This window comes from Sus scrofa, chromosome 13 (assembly GCF_000003025.6).
Source record: "Sus scrofa isolate TJ Tabasco breed Duroc chromosome 13, Sscrofa11.1, whole genome shotgun sequence".
Taxonomy (NCBI): Eukaryota; Metazoa; Chordata; class Mammalia; order Artiodactyla; family Suidae; genus Sus; species Sus scrofa.
This window is the reverse complement of record NC_010455.5, coordinates 136461072-136481061: the sequence shown is the minus strand read 5'-3', so window position 1 is coordinate 136481061 and position 19990 is coordinate 136461072. Positions and strand designations below refer to the sequence as shown.

The 19990-nt window shown below is 36.3% G+C and overlaps 1 protein-coding gene across 13 annotated transcripts in view; it reads right to left on the bottom strand.

The window, feature by feature from the left end:
• The window catches only part of CCDC14 (coiled-coil domain containing 14), a 63590-nt gene that overhangs the window by 21543 nt on the left and 22057 nt on the right, over positions 1–19990 (bottom strand). For all 13 annotated transcript variants that reach the window (XR_002337868.1, XR_002337869.1, XM_021070220.1 and 10 more), the window contains 4 exons: positions 18522–18663; positions 4542–4624; positions 2038–2256; positions 1829–1961 (listed from right to left, as the gene is read on the bottom strand). Coding sequence is in view for 11 of the 13 variants with exons in the window: in XM_021070220.1 (XP_020925879.1) it covers positions 1829–1961; positions 2038–2256; positions 4542–4624; positions 18522–18663 (577 nt within the window). In the remaining 2 variants the exon portion in view is untranslated. The remainder of the gene's footprint in view (positions 1–1828; positions 1962–2037; positions 2257–4541; positions 4625–18521; positions 18664–19990) is intronic.

The following is a 19990-nucleotide window of genomic DNA, read 5'->3' as shown; positions in this document are numbered from 1 at the left end:
CCATGAAAATGCAGATATTTAAATCTTCCCTCCATAGATGAGGACAAATAATAGAGAGAAGACTGTGAAAAAAAATTCAAGTATTTTATACATAAAAGATAACATCAGGTACGGATTTCATGCCATAAAGGAGATGGATTTAGCAGTATGAAGAAAAAGACTGTGGGAAGAAAACTCCCAGGAAACTCAATCCTCTGCTTCATTTTCTGCTTGGGGCCAAGCAGAATGAGGAGATGCTCTCGGTGACACCTAAACAGCTGCTCATGGAACTTGACCATGTTGACTTGCTGTCCTGCTTTTCTTTTCCAAACTGACTGTATACCATATATACTTTTAAAAAAACTTTATTGAGATATAATTTATAAATTATAAAATGAACACTTTTAAAGTGTACAACATAGTGATTTTATATTGTATTCATAGTTATACAACCATAACCTCTACCTAGTTTCAAAACATTTTCATCACCCTGAAAAGAAACTCTATACATTATCAGTCACTTCCCATTCTCTCAGCCCTTCCCCCAGCCCTTGACAATTACTAATCTACTTTTGGTTCCATGGCTTTATCTATTCCGGACATTTTTTATAAATAAAATCATGTAGATGTGGCTTTTTGTGATTGGCTTCTTTTACTATAAATTCTTGAAAATAACAGTTTTCACTCCCAAATTAGTCTTTAGAAAAGAAAAGATGATTTTCTTTGGAGACCTTATAAGGGCTTTCATAAGAAGGGACATTCTCTTAATTATTTTACTTAGAACAAGAGTCATATGAGCCAACATTGTAGCAATGCCAACTGGAGCCTAACTAACTGTAACACTACATGGATACAAGAAGTGTATTTTGCTTTTCTCACTATTCAATAAAAGTTTGAGTGAAATTATTCTGTGAAAGATGAGTGTGCAAAAAAAGCAATTTTCCTGTATTAACATAGCTTCCATAAAGTAATTTAATATTATATATATATATATATATACACACACACACACACACACAAAAACACATATATAATCTGTTTCTCTAAAGAGTTTATAATTCAAAGTGGGGGAAAAGTTTATAATTCAAAATGGGTCTTCTCATTTACAATACAAAGAAGACTTTTAAATTTAGAATTTTTATTTAGAACCATGAATTTCCAAGATCATTCAAAGGCACGGCCAGATCTGATGATATTCAGGCTTAAAATAACTGACTTCTCTAGTATTTTAAAAATTAGGTTTTAAAAATTAGTTTCTCAAGAGAAAACTGAACTGTATACGTGCATATCACACAAAAATTGAGTAAAGTGGTTTTATTTATTTAAGACATGTTAAGGAACAAAGAGATCTTAGGAGTTGCTGCCAACTCCCTCATTTTGCTGATAAAATGATTGAGGCTCAAAGAGGCTAAATAACTTACCCAAGATCATATGAATGAGCCCTTACTGAGCTAAGGGCTTTTCATGAATGATTCCTTAATCCTCCCATCTATCCTAATCATCTCCCTACTTTACATCCAAAGTTTAGCAAGGTTAACGAACTCTCTTGCTTAGTCATGGCAAGAGCTAGAATTCCACTCAGGTCTCTCTGGCTTCAGAGAGCTCTTAAACACTTTGCTAAACCAGTCTTCAGCTCCTCAGCAGAGCGGCTTTTCCTGGAATCACATGATTTAAAAAAGTATTTAGCCATGTTTGGAATTTAACTTAATTGGAGCAAAAGACAACATCACTAGAAATTAACAAAAACAATGAGAAAAGGATGGGGTAAGAGGGCAGGTCTGAAATTATTTTGAAGTTTATAAATACATCTAACCAAAGGCATGAGTTATTCAAATGATGCCAACATTACCTAGTTAATTCTCTCAGTTGAGTCACCTCAGCGTCACGCTGACGTAATGTTATTCCCAATATCTGATTTTCCTTTTCAGCAGCTTCTAACTTAAACCGGGAGCTTTTCACGTTGACCAAGGCTTCCTCTAATTCTAAAACAAGAAAAAAGTTTTAGTTTCCTTATTACTGTTTTTAAAAAGTGATCATAACTACAACGCAAACACATACCGATTTTCATTCTTGTTGTCTCAATGTCAAATTGCTGTTTATTTTCAAGTAAAGCTTGATCTTTCTCTTTAAATATATCAGCAAATTTTTTGTTTTCATCTTTCTGATTTTCTATCACTTTTAAAAGTTCTTCATTTTTACTCTGTAGTAATTCCTGGCTTTTTAGTGACTCTTGTAATTGATTTTGCAGTGACTTGTTCAGCGATTGAAGAGAAAACACTGTAAGACAAAATAGGTAATATAATTGTTAACCCCAGTTTAAAAAGTACAAACCTGGGGAACTTTCGTGGTGGCTCAGTGGTTAACAAACCCGACAAGTATCCATGAGGATGCGGGTTCGATCTCTGGCCTCGCTCAGTGGGTTAAGGATCTGGCGTTGCTATGAGCTGTGGTGTAGGTCGCAGATGCAGCTTGGATCTGATGTTGCTGCGCCAGGGGTGTAGGCTGGCAACTGTACCTCTGATTCAACCCCTAGCCTGGGAACCTCCACATGCTGTGGGTGTGGCCTTAAAAAGACAAAAAGACAAAAAAAAAAAAAAAAGTACAAACCTGGAAAAGATTTTAAAAAAGAAAAAAGAAAAAAACGCTTGGAATTTACTGATTTTACTTAGTAATTATATGCTTGAGCAGTTCTATACAAATACTAAATGTATTTTTTAAAAAATTGATTGGCAGAAGTCTTATCGTTCTTCTCCAACTGGTATTTCAGGCATTAGTTTCTTTACCTTTCTTAATGAAAGAATGATACATACACAAAGTGAAAAATTCAAATACCATGAAATACCAATGCAATCAAATGACTCTCCCCCCAGAAGCAATGACTATTAACTTTGCTATCTTTCTGGGAAATACTTTTGCATATAAGAAATACTTAAACATAAATGAATCATACTATACTCATAGCTTTTAATCTTGCCTTTTTCCCTTATAAGATTGTTACGTACCAGGACATGGATCTATCACATTCTTAATGGCTATAAAGTATGTGGCGCTATTCATTCAACAACTGCAGCCTTGAGTGAGGAAGATTACTACGTGGCACTACATTAGAATCTGGGCACAGAGTGGGTCAACAACAGAGATGTGATTCCTGCTCTCCTGGAGCTGATAGCAAACAAGTAATCATGAATAATAACACATGTTTCTCAAGGAAACAAGAAGGTAAATGGCAGAGAATTAAAAGATATAAAAAGAGAATTAAAAAGGGACGGCAAACACTGATCTCAATTCCCATCTTGGCTCCTTTCTCCTACCCATCCCCATTGTTTATTCATAATGGAATCACAGTGATCTTTTCCAAAATTATTCTTGTGAAGTTGAATGTTTTTATGAAATTCTGAGTCTGTTGGGTGCTTAGATTTTTTTGTATTCCAAGAGGTATTTTTATATATTAAGAAAAAGCCTAAAGCTTTTGTCATATCATGTATTACAAAATTTCTCCATTTGATTAATGCTTTATGAATGTATTTATAACTCTGCTGTGCATGAAATGAAAAAATTTCTGGGACATATTTTATCAATCTTTCCTTTGTAGCATGTGAGTATTTTGGAGGCTTAGCCAAAGTTCCCAAGAATACAAAAAAGGTTCTTATCTTTTCCTCTAGTCCTATTAATTTTTCTTCTTTTATTTTACCTTAAGTTCTATGATCCATAAGGACAATTGGGCAATATCTGTCAAACTGCAACAGTACTTACCCTTTGACTCAGCAATTCTATGACTATCATCTACAAAAAAGCTCACACCTATGCCAAAAGACATAGGTACAAGGATTTTTGCTGCAGGATTATTTGTATTGGGAAAACGGGGAAATTATCTAGGTATCTATCAGCAGAGTACTTTAAATACATTATGACAGAACTACATAAACAGAATATCTACATAGTTCTTAAACAGAAAGAAATGGATTTATTTTGATAGAGAAAAATGCCCACTACATACTAAGTGAATAAATGTAAGCTGCATAAGAATACATACAATGTAATCTCATTTTCACAAAAGAAAAAAGTACATATATAGTTCTATTAGTGCCTATCTACTAGTAATATACTCAGTATTTGTGAAATAAATCAATTATATTTGAACAGGAGATACATGAAAGGAAACAACCTTTTTAAAAAAAATAGAGATGTATTATTGGGAAGAGATAGAACCTTCTTTTGTGTTTCTGTACTATATTAAATTTTAATGAGTATTATCCCTACTTTTTATTTACTTTTGGCCACACCCACTTTTGGCTAGGGACTGAACCTGCGCCCAGCAGCAAACTAGGCTGCTTCAGTGACAACACCAGATCCTTAACTTGCTGGGCTCTAGGGAACTCCTATTACTGTTTTTTAAAATTTTTTTCTTTAATCCACTTCTACTGCAGGAGAGGCCCTAAAAAGCAAAAAAAAAAAAAAAAAAAAAAAATCCACTTAACACAAAGTAATTAAGAAAGCTGATTTTTTATAAACATTTCCAGAGCCACAAAGAATTTACCATCATTTCTTAAAGTTCTACCTACATTCAAGACTGCATTCCAGAGAACCAGATGCCTTTTGAGTTTTTTCTCGTTCTCTAAGTTGCTGGTTCAAAATTCTCAATTGCCTAAATGAAATAATGAATAAACATGAGTGCAAGAATCCCAAGCTCATTTAACAGTGTACATTTGATAGCCTATTAAAATAGACTATGCAAACAGTAATACCCACTAGGACAGCAGAAGTCTGTCTTATCCCCAAACAAAAGACAAAAACCAAATAAACAAAACAACAAAACCACACTACTGCTATTATTAAAAGGCCTGAAATAATTTTTAAAAGATTGCCTAGGACAACAAAAACCCTTCCCTCCTAGGAAAAAACTTATTTTTCCTCTTTTTTGTTGTCTTTTCAGTGATTTTCTTGGTTTTTGTTTTGTTTTGTTTTGTTTTTCTGTTTCTTTCATTTCTATCTCCTCTATTTTCTTCTATCTTCCTTCTAAGGAAGTATTTTCATTATTGTAGTAATTACCTGCTTTTTAAAAGCTCAGTCACAACTGTGAACCAGAATGCTTGCAGGGACTGACTGCTATCAGACGTCTATCTGCTTGGCTTGTCACAGTGTAAAAATGGGGAAACACATATTTATGCTTCTACTAAGTTCTTTATTACATGTAAAAGTTAATGGCTTTTTTTAAGTAAAGAGAATGCTAACAAGCAGCACCTTTGCCCCACAATGAACTTCAGAACATGCAGCTGTTTCACAATAAGAAACATATAAAAGGTACTACAAGTGTTTTCTTTACTTCTAAGAAGTTAGCGCTAAAAAACTGTTACCTGCAGTATCTTTCTAGAATTACTAACCTGGAAATATTCTGCAGTAAAGTATTTCTGTTATGAAACCTAAAACGACAGATTCTACCTCACATCACTTGTATGTATCAATTCAGGATGGATTAAAGAACTAAATGTAAAATATAAAAACAAATAAAACCAAACTATATGAAATCTACATGATCTTAAGTGAGAAAGGCATTCCAAAGTAAGACTCAAAATACAGCAACCATCAACTATAACAGAAAAAATTAAAATCTTACACACACAAAAAAAATCCAGCAACCATCAAGGAAAAGAATGAAGGACTTAACTATATAAAAATTTGAAACTTCTTCTAGGTTTGGAGGAAAATACCCTGTTACATATAAAACAGACAAAAAGGTCTGTAACATTTAAGAGCTCCTACAAGTCATTTAGAAGGGCAATAAAATGTGACCAAGAGGAGTTCCCGTTGTGGCTCAGTGGTTAACGAATCTGACTAGGAACCATGAGGTTGCGGGTTCAATCCCTGCAGTGGGTTAAGGATCTGGAGTTGCCGTGAGCTGTGATATAGGTTGCAGACTCAGCTCGGATCCCGAGTTGCTGTGCCTGTGGCATAGGCCAGTGGCTATAGCTCCGATTCGACCCCTAGCCTGGGAACCTCCACATGCCGAAGGAGCAGCCCTAGAAAAGGGAAAAAGATGACAAAAGAAAAATGTGACCAAGAATAAGAATGGACAATTCACTATAAGAAATAGAAATGGCAAATAAATATGTAAAAAAATGTTTAGTCTCACTAGTATGAAGAAATGCAAATTTAAAACAGGAGATTATTTTATGGCCATAGGATTGACAAAAATAAAAGGAAATGACATTTTTTGCTGGTGACAATATAGGGAAATGAATTATCTCAATTGGTGGCTGTCTACTGGTAAAACCATTTTGGATGGCAATTTGGTATCATCCAACAAAATGTAAAATGTTGATAATCCATGACAAAATAATTCTAGTTATAATTCTATCCTCAGAAATAGTTGTATATGTGCTAAATCATTTACAATTGTGTAAATATATACAAGATTATTCACAACAACAATATTTAAGAGTGAGAAGTTGGAAACAACTTAACATGGTAGATAAATATGATATATCCGCACTATAAAATACTAATACACTGGTATAAAAAAAAAGGAAACTAATGTAGAAAGATTTCCAAGAGACAATATGAACTGAAAAAAGCGAGTTACAGGAATTCCCGCTGTGGCACAATGGGATCTATGGCATCTTGCAGCGCCAGGACCCAGGTTCAGTCCCCAGCCTCACATAGGGGGTTAAATAATCCAGTGTTGTGGCATGTTGCAACTGCATCTCAGGTCTCATCCCTGGCCCAGGAACTCCATAGGCTGCAGGGCAGCCAAAAAAACCCAAAAATAAACAAAACAAAAACAAAAAGACAAAACAAAACAAAAAAGGCAAGCTACATACAGAACAGCAGTATAAAATGACCTTCCTTTTTTTTTTTTTTTTCCTTCCTTCCTTTGGTTTTAATAAAATTATGCTTTTCTGCCAAGGTTTCTCTTTTACAATAAAGAGTGCAGATCCAGAAAAAGCTATATAGATTGGTAATCTGTAACTCCAACTGGAATGCTTCTTTTGATATTTTCCAGAAAAATAGCAGGTTCTCTCACAAACCAAGTGTGTGACAGAAGTTTTGCCTGACAATGCTGTATGGCCTGGTCAGATACTTCTCTTCTCTTCTCTTTTACTAGTTTATGTGCCTGAGCCGAGAAGCATAATAAAACTGCTCCCATATTTAAGAAAACATTCCCTCTAACCTAACTGTACTGCTGACTACTTTCTTCCCTCTCATTCCCAGCTTTCAGGGCCAAGCTTTTCAAAAATGATTATTCTAAGAACAGAGACAAGATGGTGGCATAGAGAGACTTAAGCTCACTTCTCACAAAAACACCAAAATCACAACTAACTGCCAAACAACTATCAACAAAATAGACTGGAAACTACCAAAAAAGATATCCTACTGTAGGAGGGGCACTTTTACTATATAAGCAAAACTCATACCCGCCAGGTAGGTGACCCACAAACTGGAAACTATATTGCAGAGGCTCTCCCACAGGAGTAAGAGTTCTAAACCCAGCAAGTTCCCCAGCCTGGGGATCTGGCATTGGGAAGAGGAGCCCCAGAGCATTTGGTATTGAAGGCCAATAGCGCTTGAGTGCAGGAGCTCCATAGGACTGGGGGAAAGAGAGACTCTACTCTTGGAGAGTACACACAAGGTTTCACGGGCACTGGATCCCAGGGAAGGCAGGGACTCCACGAGAATCTGGGCCGGACCTCCCTGTAGGTTTTGGGGGGGGGTCTCCCGAGGACGCAACTGTCAGCTATGGCTCACTGTGAGGCAGGATGCTGGAGGCAGAGGTCTCAGGGAATAATCGTCAGTGTGAGCTATGCTGGAGGCTGCCATTTTGGAAAAATCTGGCCCTACCCAATACCCTGTAGCACCAGTGCTAAGAAGCCCCAGGCCAAAAAACCAAGAGTAGGAGTAGAGAGCCTAAATCAACAGACAGGCTGCTTAAAGTCTTCCTGAGCATACGCCCACCTCTAATCCCATCCCTTGAAACAACACTGCATACCAGAGGGATGAGACCAAGATCCACTCACTAGTGAACAAGCGCCAGTCCCTCCCATCAGGAAATCTGTGCAAGTCACTGGACCAAATTCACCCAAATTCACTGCGGGCAGATACCAGAAGCAAGAGGGACTACAACCCTGCAACCTGCCAAAAGGAAACCACAAATACGAAAAATGATATGGCAGAGAAATACACTCCAGACAAAGGGACGAGACTAAATCCCAGAAGAACAACTAAGTGAAGTGGAGATATGAAACCTACATGAAAGACTTTAGAGTAATGACAGTAAGGATGATCCAAGATCCTGGGGTGGGGGTGAGAATGAAGGCAAAGATCAAGAAATTACAGGACATGTTTAACAAAGATATAGATGATTTAAAGAACAAACAGTAACCGAAATGAAAAATACACTAGAAGGAATCAATAGCAGAATCATGAGACAGAGGAATGGGTAAGTGAGATGGAAGACAGATTGGTAGACATTACTGATGCAGAAGAAAATAAAGAAAAAAGAATGAAATGAGGGTAGTCTAAGAGACCTATGGGATAACACTAGATGCACCAACATTCACATTATAGGGATTCCTAAAGAAGAAGAGAGAAAAAGAGCCTGAGAAAATATTTGAAGCGATAATAGCCAAAAACTTCCCTAACATGGTAAAGGAAAGGAAACACTAATTCAAATCAAGGATGCACAGTGAGTTCCATACAGGATAAACCCAAGGAGGAACATCATGAGACACATATTAATGAAATTGACCAAAATTAAGACAAAGGGAAAATACTAAAAGTAACTAAGGAAAAGCAACAAGTAACATAAAAGACAACCCTAATAAGGTTATCAGCTGATTTGTCAGCAGAAACTCTGCAGGTTAGAAGGGAATGGCAGGATACTCTTAGAGTGATGACAGGAAAAAGCTTACAGCCAAGACTACTCTATCCCGCAAGGTTCTCATTCAGATTTCCACTGAGAAATCAAAAGTTTTACAGACAAGCAAAAGCTGAGAGAGCTCAGCACCACCAAACCAGCATTACAACAAATACTAAAGGAATTTCTCTAGGTAGAAAACGTCACAACTAGAAGAAAATTACAAATGAGAAGGCTCACTGGTAAAGACAAACATATAGTAAAGGTAGGAAATCATCTACACACAAAGAGTATGATTGCAGGATTCTGGAAAGGCATTTGAAATTAAGAGAGCAGCAACTTAAAACAATCTTGTGTATGTGTGTGTGTGTGTGTGTATATATATATATATATATAGAGAGAGAGAGAGAGAGAGAGAGAGAGAGAGACTGCTATATCAAAACCTCATGGTAACCAAAACCAAAAATCTACAATAGATACACAAATTAGAAAAAGCAACCCAAACAAAAATGATACAAATGAACATTTACAAAACAGAAACAGACTCACAAACTTCGAAAACAAATTTATGGTTACCAAAGGGGACAGGTGAGGGGGAGGGATGGATTGGGAGTTTGGGACTGACATGCACACTATTGCCTACAGAGTGGATGGTCAACAGGGACTTGCTATATACACAGCACAGGGAACTCTACCCAATATTCTGTGATAACCTGCATGGGAAAATAATCTAAAAAAGAATGGATATGTGTATGTGTAAAACTGAATCACTTTGTTGTACAGCAGAAATAATCACAACATTGTAAATCAACTACACGTCAATAAAACTTCTGAAAATGGAAAAAAAACTGGCAAAAATATAAAAAAGATTGTTCAATAAAAATGATACATGATAAAAAATGTCTTAAAAATAGATGTTACACATGCTATTTTAAAATATTATGTGTTATATGTTCTTACTTGATTTTAACAAAGAACATTTAGGCAATTATTTCCTTTTTCTATTCATTCATTCTTTTAAATATATATCTTTTTAAAATATATATCTTTTGAAATATATCTTTGAGACACAAATGACACACAATCAATTGCACTTTTTTTTTTTTTTTTTTTTTTGTCTTTCTGCTATTTCTTGGGCCGCTCCCGCGGCATATGGAGGTTCCCAGGCTAGGGGTTGAATCGGAGCTGTAGCCACCGGCCTACGCCAGATCCACAGCAACGCGGGATCCGAGCCGCGTCTGCAACCTACACCACAGCTCACGGCAACGCCAGATCGTTAACCCACTGAGCAAGGGCAGGGACCGAACCCGCAACCTCATGGTTCCTAGTCAGATTCGTTAACCACTGCGCCACGACGGGAACTCCCTGCACACATATTTAAAGAGTATGCTTTGATAAGTTTTTGACATTGGATGTGTGAAACTATCAACACAGTTAAGATATTTATCATCTCCCAAAATTTCCTCTGGTCACATTTCATAATGCTGCATTCCCAGACAACTGATTTACAGATTAGTTTGCATTTTCTAGAATTTTAATACTATACAAGTATATAATACATATATTTTGCCCAGCTTCTTCACAAAGCATAATGATTTTGAGATCATCCGTGCTGCTGTATGTACCAATAGTTTCTTCTTTTTTATTGTTGAGTGGCATTCTACTGTATGGATATATCATTATTTGTTTATCCATTCACCTGTTCACAGACATTTGAATGGTTTTCTATGAATATGCACAAACAAGCTTTTGTGTGGACATATGTTTTCACTTATCTTGGGTGAATAGGATACCTAGGATTAGAATGACTAGATTATAGGTATATTTTTATTTTCTAAGAATCTGCCAAACTGTTTTCCAAAGTGGTTGTACTATTTTATATTTCCATCAGCAAATTATGAAAGTTCCAGTTCCTCAGCATCCTTACTAAGACAGTCTTTTGAATTTTACCCATTCTAGTGGGTATGTAGGAGTATCTCAATATGGTTTTAATTAGCATTTTCCTAATGATTAATGATGATGAGCATATTTTCATGTGCTTATTTGATATTCATGTATCTTCTCTGGTAAAGTGTCTATTCAAATTTCGCCTATTTTAAAATCATATCTGTCCTATTCTAAGTTGTAACCATTCAAGCATTCTATATACATGCATTGTAAATATTTTGTTTGTTGTTTACTTCTTCATTTTTAGTAACAGTGTCTTTTGAAGAGCAAAAATTTTACATGTTGATGAATTTCCACTATTTTCTTTTCTAGTTTTACTTTTTATCCTATTTAAGAAATCCTTCCCAACCCAAGGTCCCTAAGATTTCCTCCTGTGTTTTCTTCTATAAATCATGTAGATTTAGCTTATATATTAAATCTGTGATTGATTTCAAGTTAATTTTACATATGGTATCAAGTGTTTGAGGTTCTTTTGGGGGGGGCAGGGGTATACAGTTTTCCAATTGCTTTGGCACTACTTATTGAAACGATTATTACTTTCCCATTGCATTTCCTTGGCATCATTGTCAGCCATCCACGTATGAGTGTCTCTGGACTCTATTCTGTTTCAGTGATCTAATTGTCTATCTTTATGCCAATTCCACACAGTCTTAATTACTATAACTTTATAAATTATAACCTGTCTTGAAATAAGATAGTACAAAATTATCTCCTTTCCTAAAATTGTTTTGGTTATTTTACACTCTTTGAACTTCCATATAAATCTTATATTAGATCACCTTTCTACAAAAACACTGCTGGGGTTTTCACTAGAATTACATAGAATCTATAGATCAATTTGAGGAGTACATCTTAGCAATAGCGAATCTTATAATCGATGGATCTGGTTTATCTCTTTACTTTTATAGGTTTTCTTTAATTTCTCTCAGCAATGTGTTGTAACCTTCAGTGTATAAATCTCACACATCCTTTATCAAATTTATCCCTAACTGGCTCATTTTTTGATGCTACTGTAAATAGTATTGATTTTTATTTGTTATTTGTTATTTTTATTTTTGTCTTTTTGGGGCTGCACCCATAGCACATGGAGGTTCCCAAGCTAGGGGTCGAATCAGAGCTGTAGTTGCCGGTCTACACCACAGCCACAGCAAAGCCAGATCCAAACTGCATCTGCGACATACACTACAGCTCACGGCAACGCCGGATCCTTAACCCACTGAGCAAGGCCAGGGACTGAACCTGCAACCTCATGGTTCCTAGTTGGATTCGTTTCCACTGCACCACAATGGGAACTCCAACATTGATTTTAAATTTCATTTCAAAATGTTCATTGTTAGGACGTAGAAATATAACTAACTGCTTTTTGTATACTGATTTATTAATTCTAGTAGCTTTTTTGTAGATTCCATAGGATTTTCTACAAATATTATCATGTCATCTATGAATGAGACAGTTTTACTTTTTTCATTTCCAATGTAGTCTGGCTTTTATCTCTTCTCCTAGCCTCATTGCACTGGTTAGAACCTCCAGCACAATACTGAATAGAAATAATAATCATTATTTGATGGATATCATTCAGATATTTTTCTAGTACATACAGAGAAGAAAAAATTAGCTAAACTATTTTTAAACCATGGGATGCTGCTGCAAATACTATTTTTAAATATTATATACTGAATTTAGGATTACATGATTTTAACTGAAGAATGGTGACAAATGAAATTAGAAGTAATAAACTTTAGGCAAATATTTCTTTACTTCAAAAAAATATTATTCCTAAACAACTTAAAAGAAACAGGATTTGAAAAGCACTGATTCGATTCTACACAGAGTGCATAATTTCACACCTGTCTTAGTTCTACGTACAGATTCAACGTTCATCTCTAATCTACTCCTGTATCTGAACTCATCTCTTGGTTAAGTATACTTTACCATTCAAGAATATATATATATATATATATTTTTTTTTTTTTTTTTTTTAACTGTTCCACGGCATGTGGAAATTCCTGGGCCAGGGATCGAACCTGTGCTCCCAACCACAGCAGTGACAATGCTGGATCGTTAACCCACCACGCCATTAGGAAATTCCAGAATCTTTGTTTTTAACGGAGTCCAAGGGTGCTGTACTTCCTAAGTTTTTGTGCACTTTAGAATATGACTATCACCTTTACTCTAAAAGGATCTTAATGGATCACATGTGAGATTCTTGGAGCATCTTTTCTTTCCCTTAAAACTTTGTAAATGAGGTTCTATGATCTTCTGTAATAAACATCACTGTGAAAAGGCTGAGGCTAGTCTGATATTTTTCTCTTTATGACATGCATTTTCTTTAGTGTGTATAAAAGTTAAATTTTTTGTCCTCAAAGTGCAGTAACTTCACCAGCGTATGTCTTGGTGTTTGTTTCACACAGTTTTTCTGAGAACTTGTATACCCTGACCTGCTGACACAGATCTTTAGTAAGTCTTTCTTTATATATCTTTCAATATTATCTTTAATCTATTTATTCTCTTTTTCAGGAACACTAGTTATGCCAAGTTTATATCTTTTGTGTTTCTCTTCCACGTGTATTATGCTCTTAATCATAATTTTTAGATCAATCTTTTTCTATTTTGTTTTGTATGATTTCTTTAAGCTTTCCCACCCTTCTTAGAGTGAGTGCTAGGCACAATTCTCAGCACTGGAAATATAGCGGCAAACAAAAAAGACAAAAATTCAGTCTTCTTGGAGGTCCCATCATGGAGTAGCAGAAACGAATCTGACTGGGAACCATAAGGTTGTGGGTTCGATTCCTGGCCTCACTCAGTGGGTTGAGGCTATGAGGTTGCAGTGAGCTATGGTGTAGGTCGTAGACACGGCTCTGATCTGGCGTTGCTGTGGCTGTGGTGTAGGCCGATTCAGCTGCAGCTCCGATTCAACCCCTAGCCTGGGAACCTTCATATGCCGTGGGTGAGGCCCTACAGAAGACCAAAGTCAAAAGACAAAAAAAAAAGTCAGTCTTCTCAAATTCATAGAGATAGAAAGGAGAATAGAGGTTATCAGAGGCTAAGGGGAAGGGATCAGGGACTTACTGTTTAATGGGTTCAGGGTTTATGTGAGGATGAAAAGGTTTTGGGTACAGATAGTTGTTATGGGTATACAGTATTGTGAATGTATTTGATGCCAGTGCAATATACCCTTACAAAAGGTTAAAAAGATAAATATGTCATATATTTTACCACAATAAAAGTAAATTAATAAAAGTATTTAAAGGATTTGTGAAGAGAAATGAGCTAAGGCTTATAGGAGACACTTAACTATGAATTTAGCAGCAACTAAAACAAAGATTTGAGGGGGGAGCAAAATACAAAAAAACATAACAACAACAAAATTCAGCCTTCATACTGCTTAGATTCTAATATACATATATATATACATACATACGTGTGTGTGTGTGTGTGTGTGTGTGTGTGTGTTTGTGTGTCTGTAATATCCCTGACTCGATGTTTGTTTGGTATTAATTTCTTGTTTGTTTTTAACAGGGCTTTTTTTTTTTTTTTGCTTTCCTTTATTTTACTGAGTTTACTCAATCCACATCTCCTTTTACTGTCTTTTCTTCTTTCAGTACTCTCTCTTTCCAATCTCTCTCTTCCTGCTTCCAAGAGAGACTATAAGCTTTAATTTCTTTGAAACTAGAGAACCCTGTCTCAAGTTTTCCGGTGTTTTGGGAGGACTATTCTTTTTTTTTTTTTTTTTTTTTGTCTTTTTTTTGCTATTTCTTGGGCCGCTCCTGCGGCATATGGAGGTTCCCAGGCTAGGGGTCTAATCGGAGCTGTAGACGCCGGCCTATGCCAGAGCCACAGCAACGCGGGATCCGAGCCGCGTCTGCAACCTACACCACAGCTCACGGCAACGCCAGATCGTTAACCCACTGAGCAAGGGCAGGGACCGAACCCGCAACCTCATGGTTCCTAGTCGGATTCGTTAACCACTGCACCACAACGGGAACTCCATGGGAGGGCTATTCCTGACCTACTTCTGTCCCTCTTGTGAATTTGTTTATTTTGGATGTTATACAAAGATCTCTCCCCTTCCATAAATTCTTTTTTCCAGTTGCTTCTGTGGCATCACTCTCTCCCAGTTTTTCTGCTACTTCCCTAGTTGCTTCTTCTCAGGCTCCTCTTCCTGTGTTCTTTCCTTAAAAAGCTGGTATTCCCCAGCAATTCACCCTCGGCTGTGATCATGCTCTAGACCTTCTTGGTGAATTTACCACTTGCCCGCTGATGACAAATCACTTGTTGTTAATCATTACCGTCTCCAGTGCCTACACAGTGCCAGATCTACAGTAAATATTCAATAAAAAGGTGGTCAGCGAATAACTCCCAGGTCTACATTTCTATCCTGGATCTTGTCTATGTGCTCCACTCATACCATTTGTGTCTCCAGATGGTCCAAATGACACATTCACCATGTCTAGATCTTAACTCACTAGTTCTCCCAATACATCTTCTAACTCAAAAATAAAAGGAAATAAAAAAACAATCTATTCTTCCTCTAGTAACTTCCATCTGGAAGAATTATGTTAGCACATGTCAAATTACCAGGCTAAAAGACTGGATGACACACCCCAGCTCCTCCCATTTACTTCCATTTCATTTTTTTGGTTCTGTGTGGGTAAGTAATGGTCTCATATTTGAGTTTAAAATCAGAAAATGGGTCATGAATTCTAACTTGCCCTTAAATATTAGGGTACTCTCTAGCTTAACCTTCATCCAGGAAATTTTGGAATGTGCCAGGGCTTTTGGTGGTCACAATGAATGGGGCACTACAGACACTTTGTGGGTAGGGACCAGGAAGGCTAAATGTTGAGCACTGTGTCGGGCATCTCACACAAAAAAATGTCTGGCCCCAAATGCCAAAGAAACAATGCACCTAGTTATTTTTTTTTTTTTAAGCCACAAGATGGCAATAAACACCAAGAAAGTCCTGAAAGATCCGTTTGCTGGCTAAAAAGAAACAGGAAGTTTCAAAATGTTCAAACAAGAAAAAAAAAATTTTTGATTGAAAATGCTGAAAAACTTATTCATAAGCCTGTGCATTCCAACTTTCATTTGTAATGGAGATTATGGACAAGTCTTTCCAAATAAAGATTACCAAAGAGGCACAAAAATTCCTATACTTATGCTAGAAATCATTCTACTAAAAAAAGCATATCTGACAAATTCTCCATTTTTCAATAATTTCATTTTCGGAAGGTCAGGTAAATAGTGGCAGTAGCATGCTATATAATCTTTGTCCCCTAAGGACACAGCCAAAAAAGCTTTGGTGCAAAGGCTGAAGAATTAGGTTAGACATCAAATTAATACCTTTTTAAAAAGTTAAAAACAAGCAGTGACCAATAAAGTAGTAAGACTTATTTTCTTAAGTGGATTATAAATTAGCTCCTAAAGCAATTTAAACATATTATAAGGAATAGAAATAAATAGCAACCATTGATATTTCCCATGGTCAAAAGTTAAAATAATAATACTTGAATACTAGGTTCCAGTATGCTTAAGAAACTAATTATTTGATAGTTATACCTTTAAAAACATAAATGTTTATTTTATTTTAATGCATTACAGTATATTCTTTTATTCCACAAAATACACCTATACTGAAGCATAAAAAGCCAGTCTCTACTTCCTAGCAGAGGCTGCATAGAAGCATAGAAATTAGGATAACTACACTCTAAAATCAAACTGCCCAGGTCTGAGTCTTGTCTCTGCTACATCTTGGGTATATGACCTTGGGTTAAGTTATAACCTCTTTGTGCTTTGATTTTCTCATCTGCAAATAAGAATAACATAATGTGTACTTCATAGAGCTGCTGTAAGACTTTAAAGAGATTACACATATAAAGGATAACAGCCTGGCAGATAACAAACATTCAAAAATGTTAGTAAAGTACTGGCTATCACCATTATTATTATAATTTATTTATTTATTATTTTTGCTTTTTAGGTCCGCACCCATGGCATATGGAGGTTCCCAGGCTAGGGGTCGAATCAGAGCTGTAGCCGCCAGCCTACACCACAGCCACATAGGATCCAAGCTGTGTCTGTGACCTACACCCACAGCTCATGTCAATGCCAGATCTTTAGCCCACTGAGCGAGGCCAGGATTTGAACCCTCAACCTCATGGTTACTAGTCGGATTCATTTCCACTGCACCACAATGGGAACTCTACCATTATTAATACTTGGTTTTGATTTTGAAAAACTAATGCTATTATGGGGATCTCTTAGGTCAGGACTGAAGACAGTATTATTACAATTTAAGCCAGCAACCCCAGAATGTATCATAGTAGCTAGAGACTAATGATCTTTAGAGAAATAATTCTAAACAAGTAAACTTCGCTAGGTGTCGTGCCTCTGCAGATTCCAGACGTGTGATTTTAAGCTACCCTTCCACTAGGAATCCTATTTTTTTGCTTTCTAGTTTCTTAAAATGTTTAGGAAGGTCTTTACAGTTCCTATCTGGTATACTGTCTATAACTCACACAACTGTAATGTCCTCTCAGATCACACTCACATTGCAGTGCTGCAGAAGCACCTTTTGAAAGTGTGCTCCAATCCATTGCAAAGTATATTCGCAGACACTGAGCAGTGGCCTTGGTGATCACCACTGAAACATTCCAAGTTAAGATAAGGAGTTTCCGTCATGGTGTAGCAGAAACGAATCCGACTAGGAACCATGAGGTTGCAGTTTCAATTGCTGGCCTCGCTCAGTGGGTTAAGGATCTGGCGTTACCATGAGCTGTGGTGTAGGTCGCAGACATGGCTCGGATCTGGAGTTGCTATGGCTGTGGCATAGGCTGGCAGCTGTAGCTCAGACCCTAGCCTGGGAACCTCCATATGCTGTGTGTGCGGCCCTAAAAAGTAAAAAAAGAAAAAAAAAAAGATATTATTGATAAAATGTGATTCCTATATTTCAAGATTAGACATGTGGTTTATATCTTTCCTAAACAAATTAAGGCCATAATTTCAACATAAGTTATGACAGCCAAAAGAAAAATTACCTAAGAATTTTACGTTTTTTTCCCTATGTCAGAGTGTTGTGGGGCTAATGGTGCTCACCCATATCAGGTTCTCCTTTCCCTCTGGAGTGGACAGGAAGTATGAGAAAATTTTGTGTCCCAGATCTTTATGTCGGGCAGGGCCTTATAACACATTTTAGTCTATAAAATATAAGGAGAAGTGAGACTGCCACACTCCTGGGCCGGGGCATGTCAGAGTTGGTGTGACATATCCACGTTCTCTTTCTCTTGAAAAATATACACTGAGACAGTGGCTCCTGAGATGGAGGGAACCTAAATCCTCAGCCACAGGATGAAAGACAGTCTCAAGTGAGCCATGATAACCTTGGTGTGAAGGAGAAATAAAGTTTTGTTGTGCTATGCCACTGAGATTTTGGAGTTTGTTACTCCATAACCTAGACTATCCTCATAAATATTCTGGGGCAGCTCATTTCCCTCTCCATTCATTACTAGCCAAGTTACAACATATGTGAAAGAGGAGGGGAAAAAATATGTCCTAGTGGGCAGAAGTAATAGAAGAGTTGGAAAATGTTGACAGTGTTTGGAATGTGGGGAAGAAACAGTAGAAATACAGTAAGACAATGCATCTATTTTCTCCATGAAGTCCAAGGTATCTCATTAGACACTTCTGTTCCAGCCATGGGACATCTTTGCATAGAGACCAAAAAAATTCAAAGAGCAATTCTTACCTGCGTAAATGAGCATTTTCATTTCTTAGTGGTTGCATGGCCAGTGCTATTTCAACCTGAAAATTTGTTTTGCCACTTACTGTTGGAAGCAAAGATATACATAACTCCAATTCTGTAATCAACCTCTGAATTTCTGAGTCTTCTATAAAAGCAGAAGAGATAAGTAAAGACAATATTATAAATTGTTTCTGGATAAGATTATTCATAGGTACCACTAAAAAGAAAACATTTCAGATATATACATACTTGCTATAAACAACCTCAACTAAGTTATTGATTTATTACTCAAATCCTATTTTCTTCTCTCCTGCAGCTTGTACTTCCTTATTCATAAAAATTCTAAAGAAATTAAGTTCAGTAAATTAAAGATTAATCATTAGTCACAGGACTATTATTGGTGGGTTTTTTTTTTTTTTTTTGTTTTTTTTTTTTTTCAGTTAAAGCGTCTAGCAGAAAGATGACTTATACATATCTCTAGTTCACATTTACCAAAAGACTATCTTGGACTCCTTTAATTGCTAAAGGGTTTCCTATAATTGATTATAGTATTAACATCTACAACGCAACCTTTGACACTGGCATAAACAAATAATTCACTTTAGGTGACTCACTGTGGGAAAATATTGAGGGAGGGTCTACCAAGTAAGGTTTTATTACGTAATTTTATAAAGCAGATTTAACACAACCAGCCACACATCATTTGATATAGCATCAAAAGTGCTATCATTTTTGTTATTAATGGTAGGGAGTGGATGGTGGAAGGTAGATTTTAGATCTTCTGTCTTCTTATTTTTGTCCCTTCACTTCTATTCAAATTTTCTGTGAACTTAAAATATTTAATAAACATAATATTAACTGTCTTAGATCCAAAAGAGGAAAAGTATATTCTAAGTTACAAAAATTTATTCAATTCCCTGAGTATTTTAATACCCTGATGAAAGTTTACATGCACACAGCAAACAATTGTGCCCAGTTACTGAGCAGTCCTTCTTAGAGTGGTTTCATTCATAAGCATTGGAGGCAGAGACTTGGGTTACACCATTTTCTAGCAATATATATCTTAGTCAAATCACTTAACTCTTGAAGCCTAGGATTCGTCATGGTTAAATGGAGATAACAACAGTACCTCATGGGGTTGCTGAGAGGATTAAATGAAATACTGTTCTCCAAGCCTCAGTTTCCTCATCTGTAAAATGGGGACAATAACAGTACCTCATAGGGTTGCTGTGAGGATTAAATAAGATAATGCATATAAAACACTTAGCAGAGTGCTGAGCACATGGTAAGTGCTCAACCAATGACAGCTAACATTGTTAATATTATTATTGTTACCAAAGACTAAGAATTTGGTTAAAAGAACAGTAATATATTGAAGGTCTGAAAACACAAGAGATTTTAATATATTTGACCACTGGATGAATGGTACTACAGTCCTATAGAAAAAATAAATTTTAAGATTTGGTATTTTT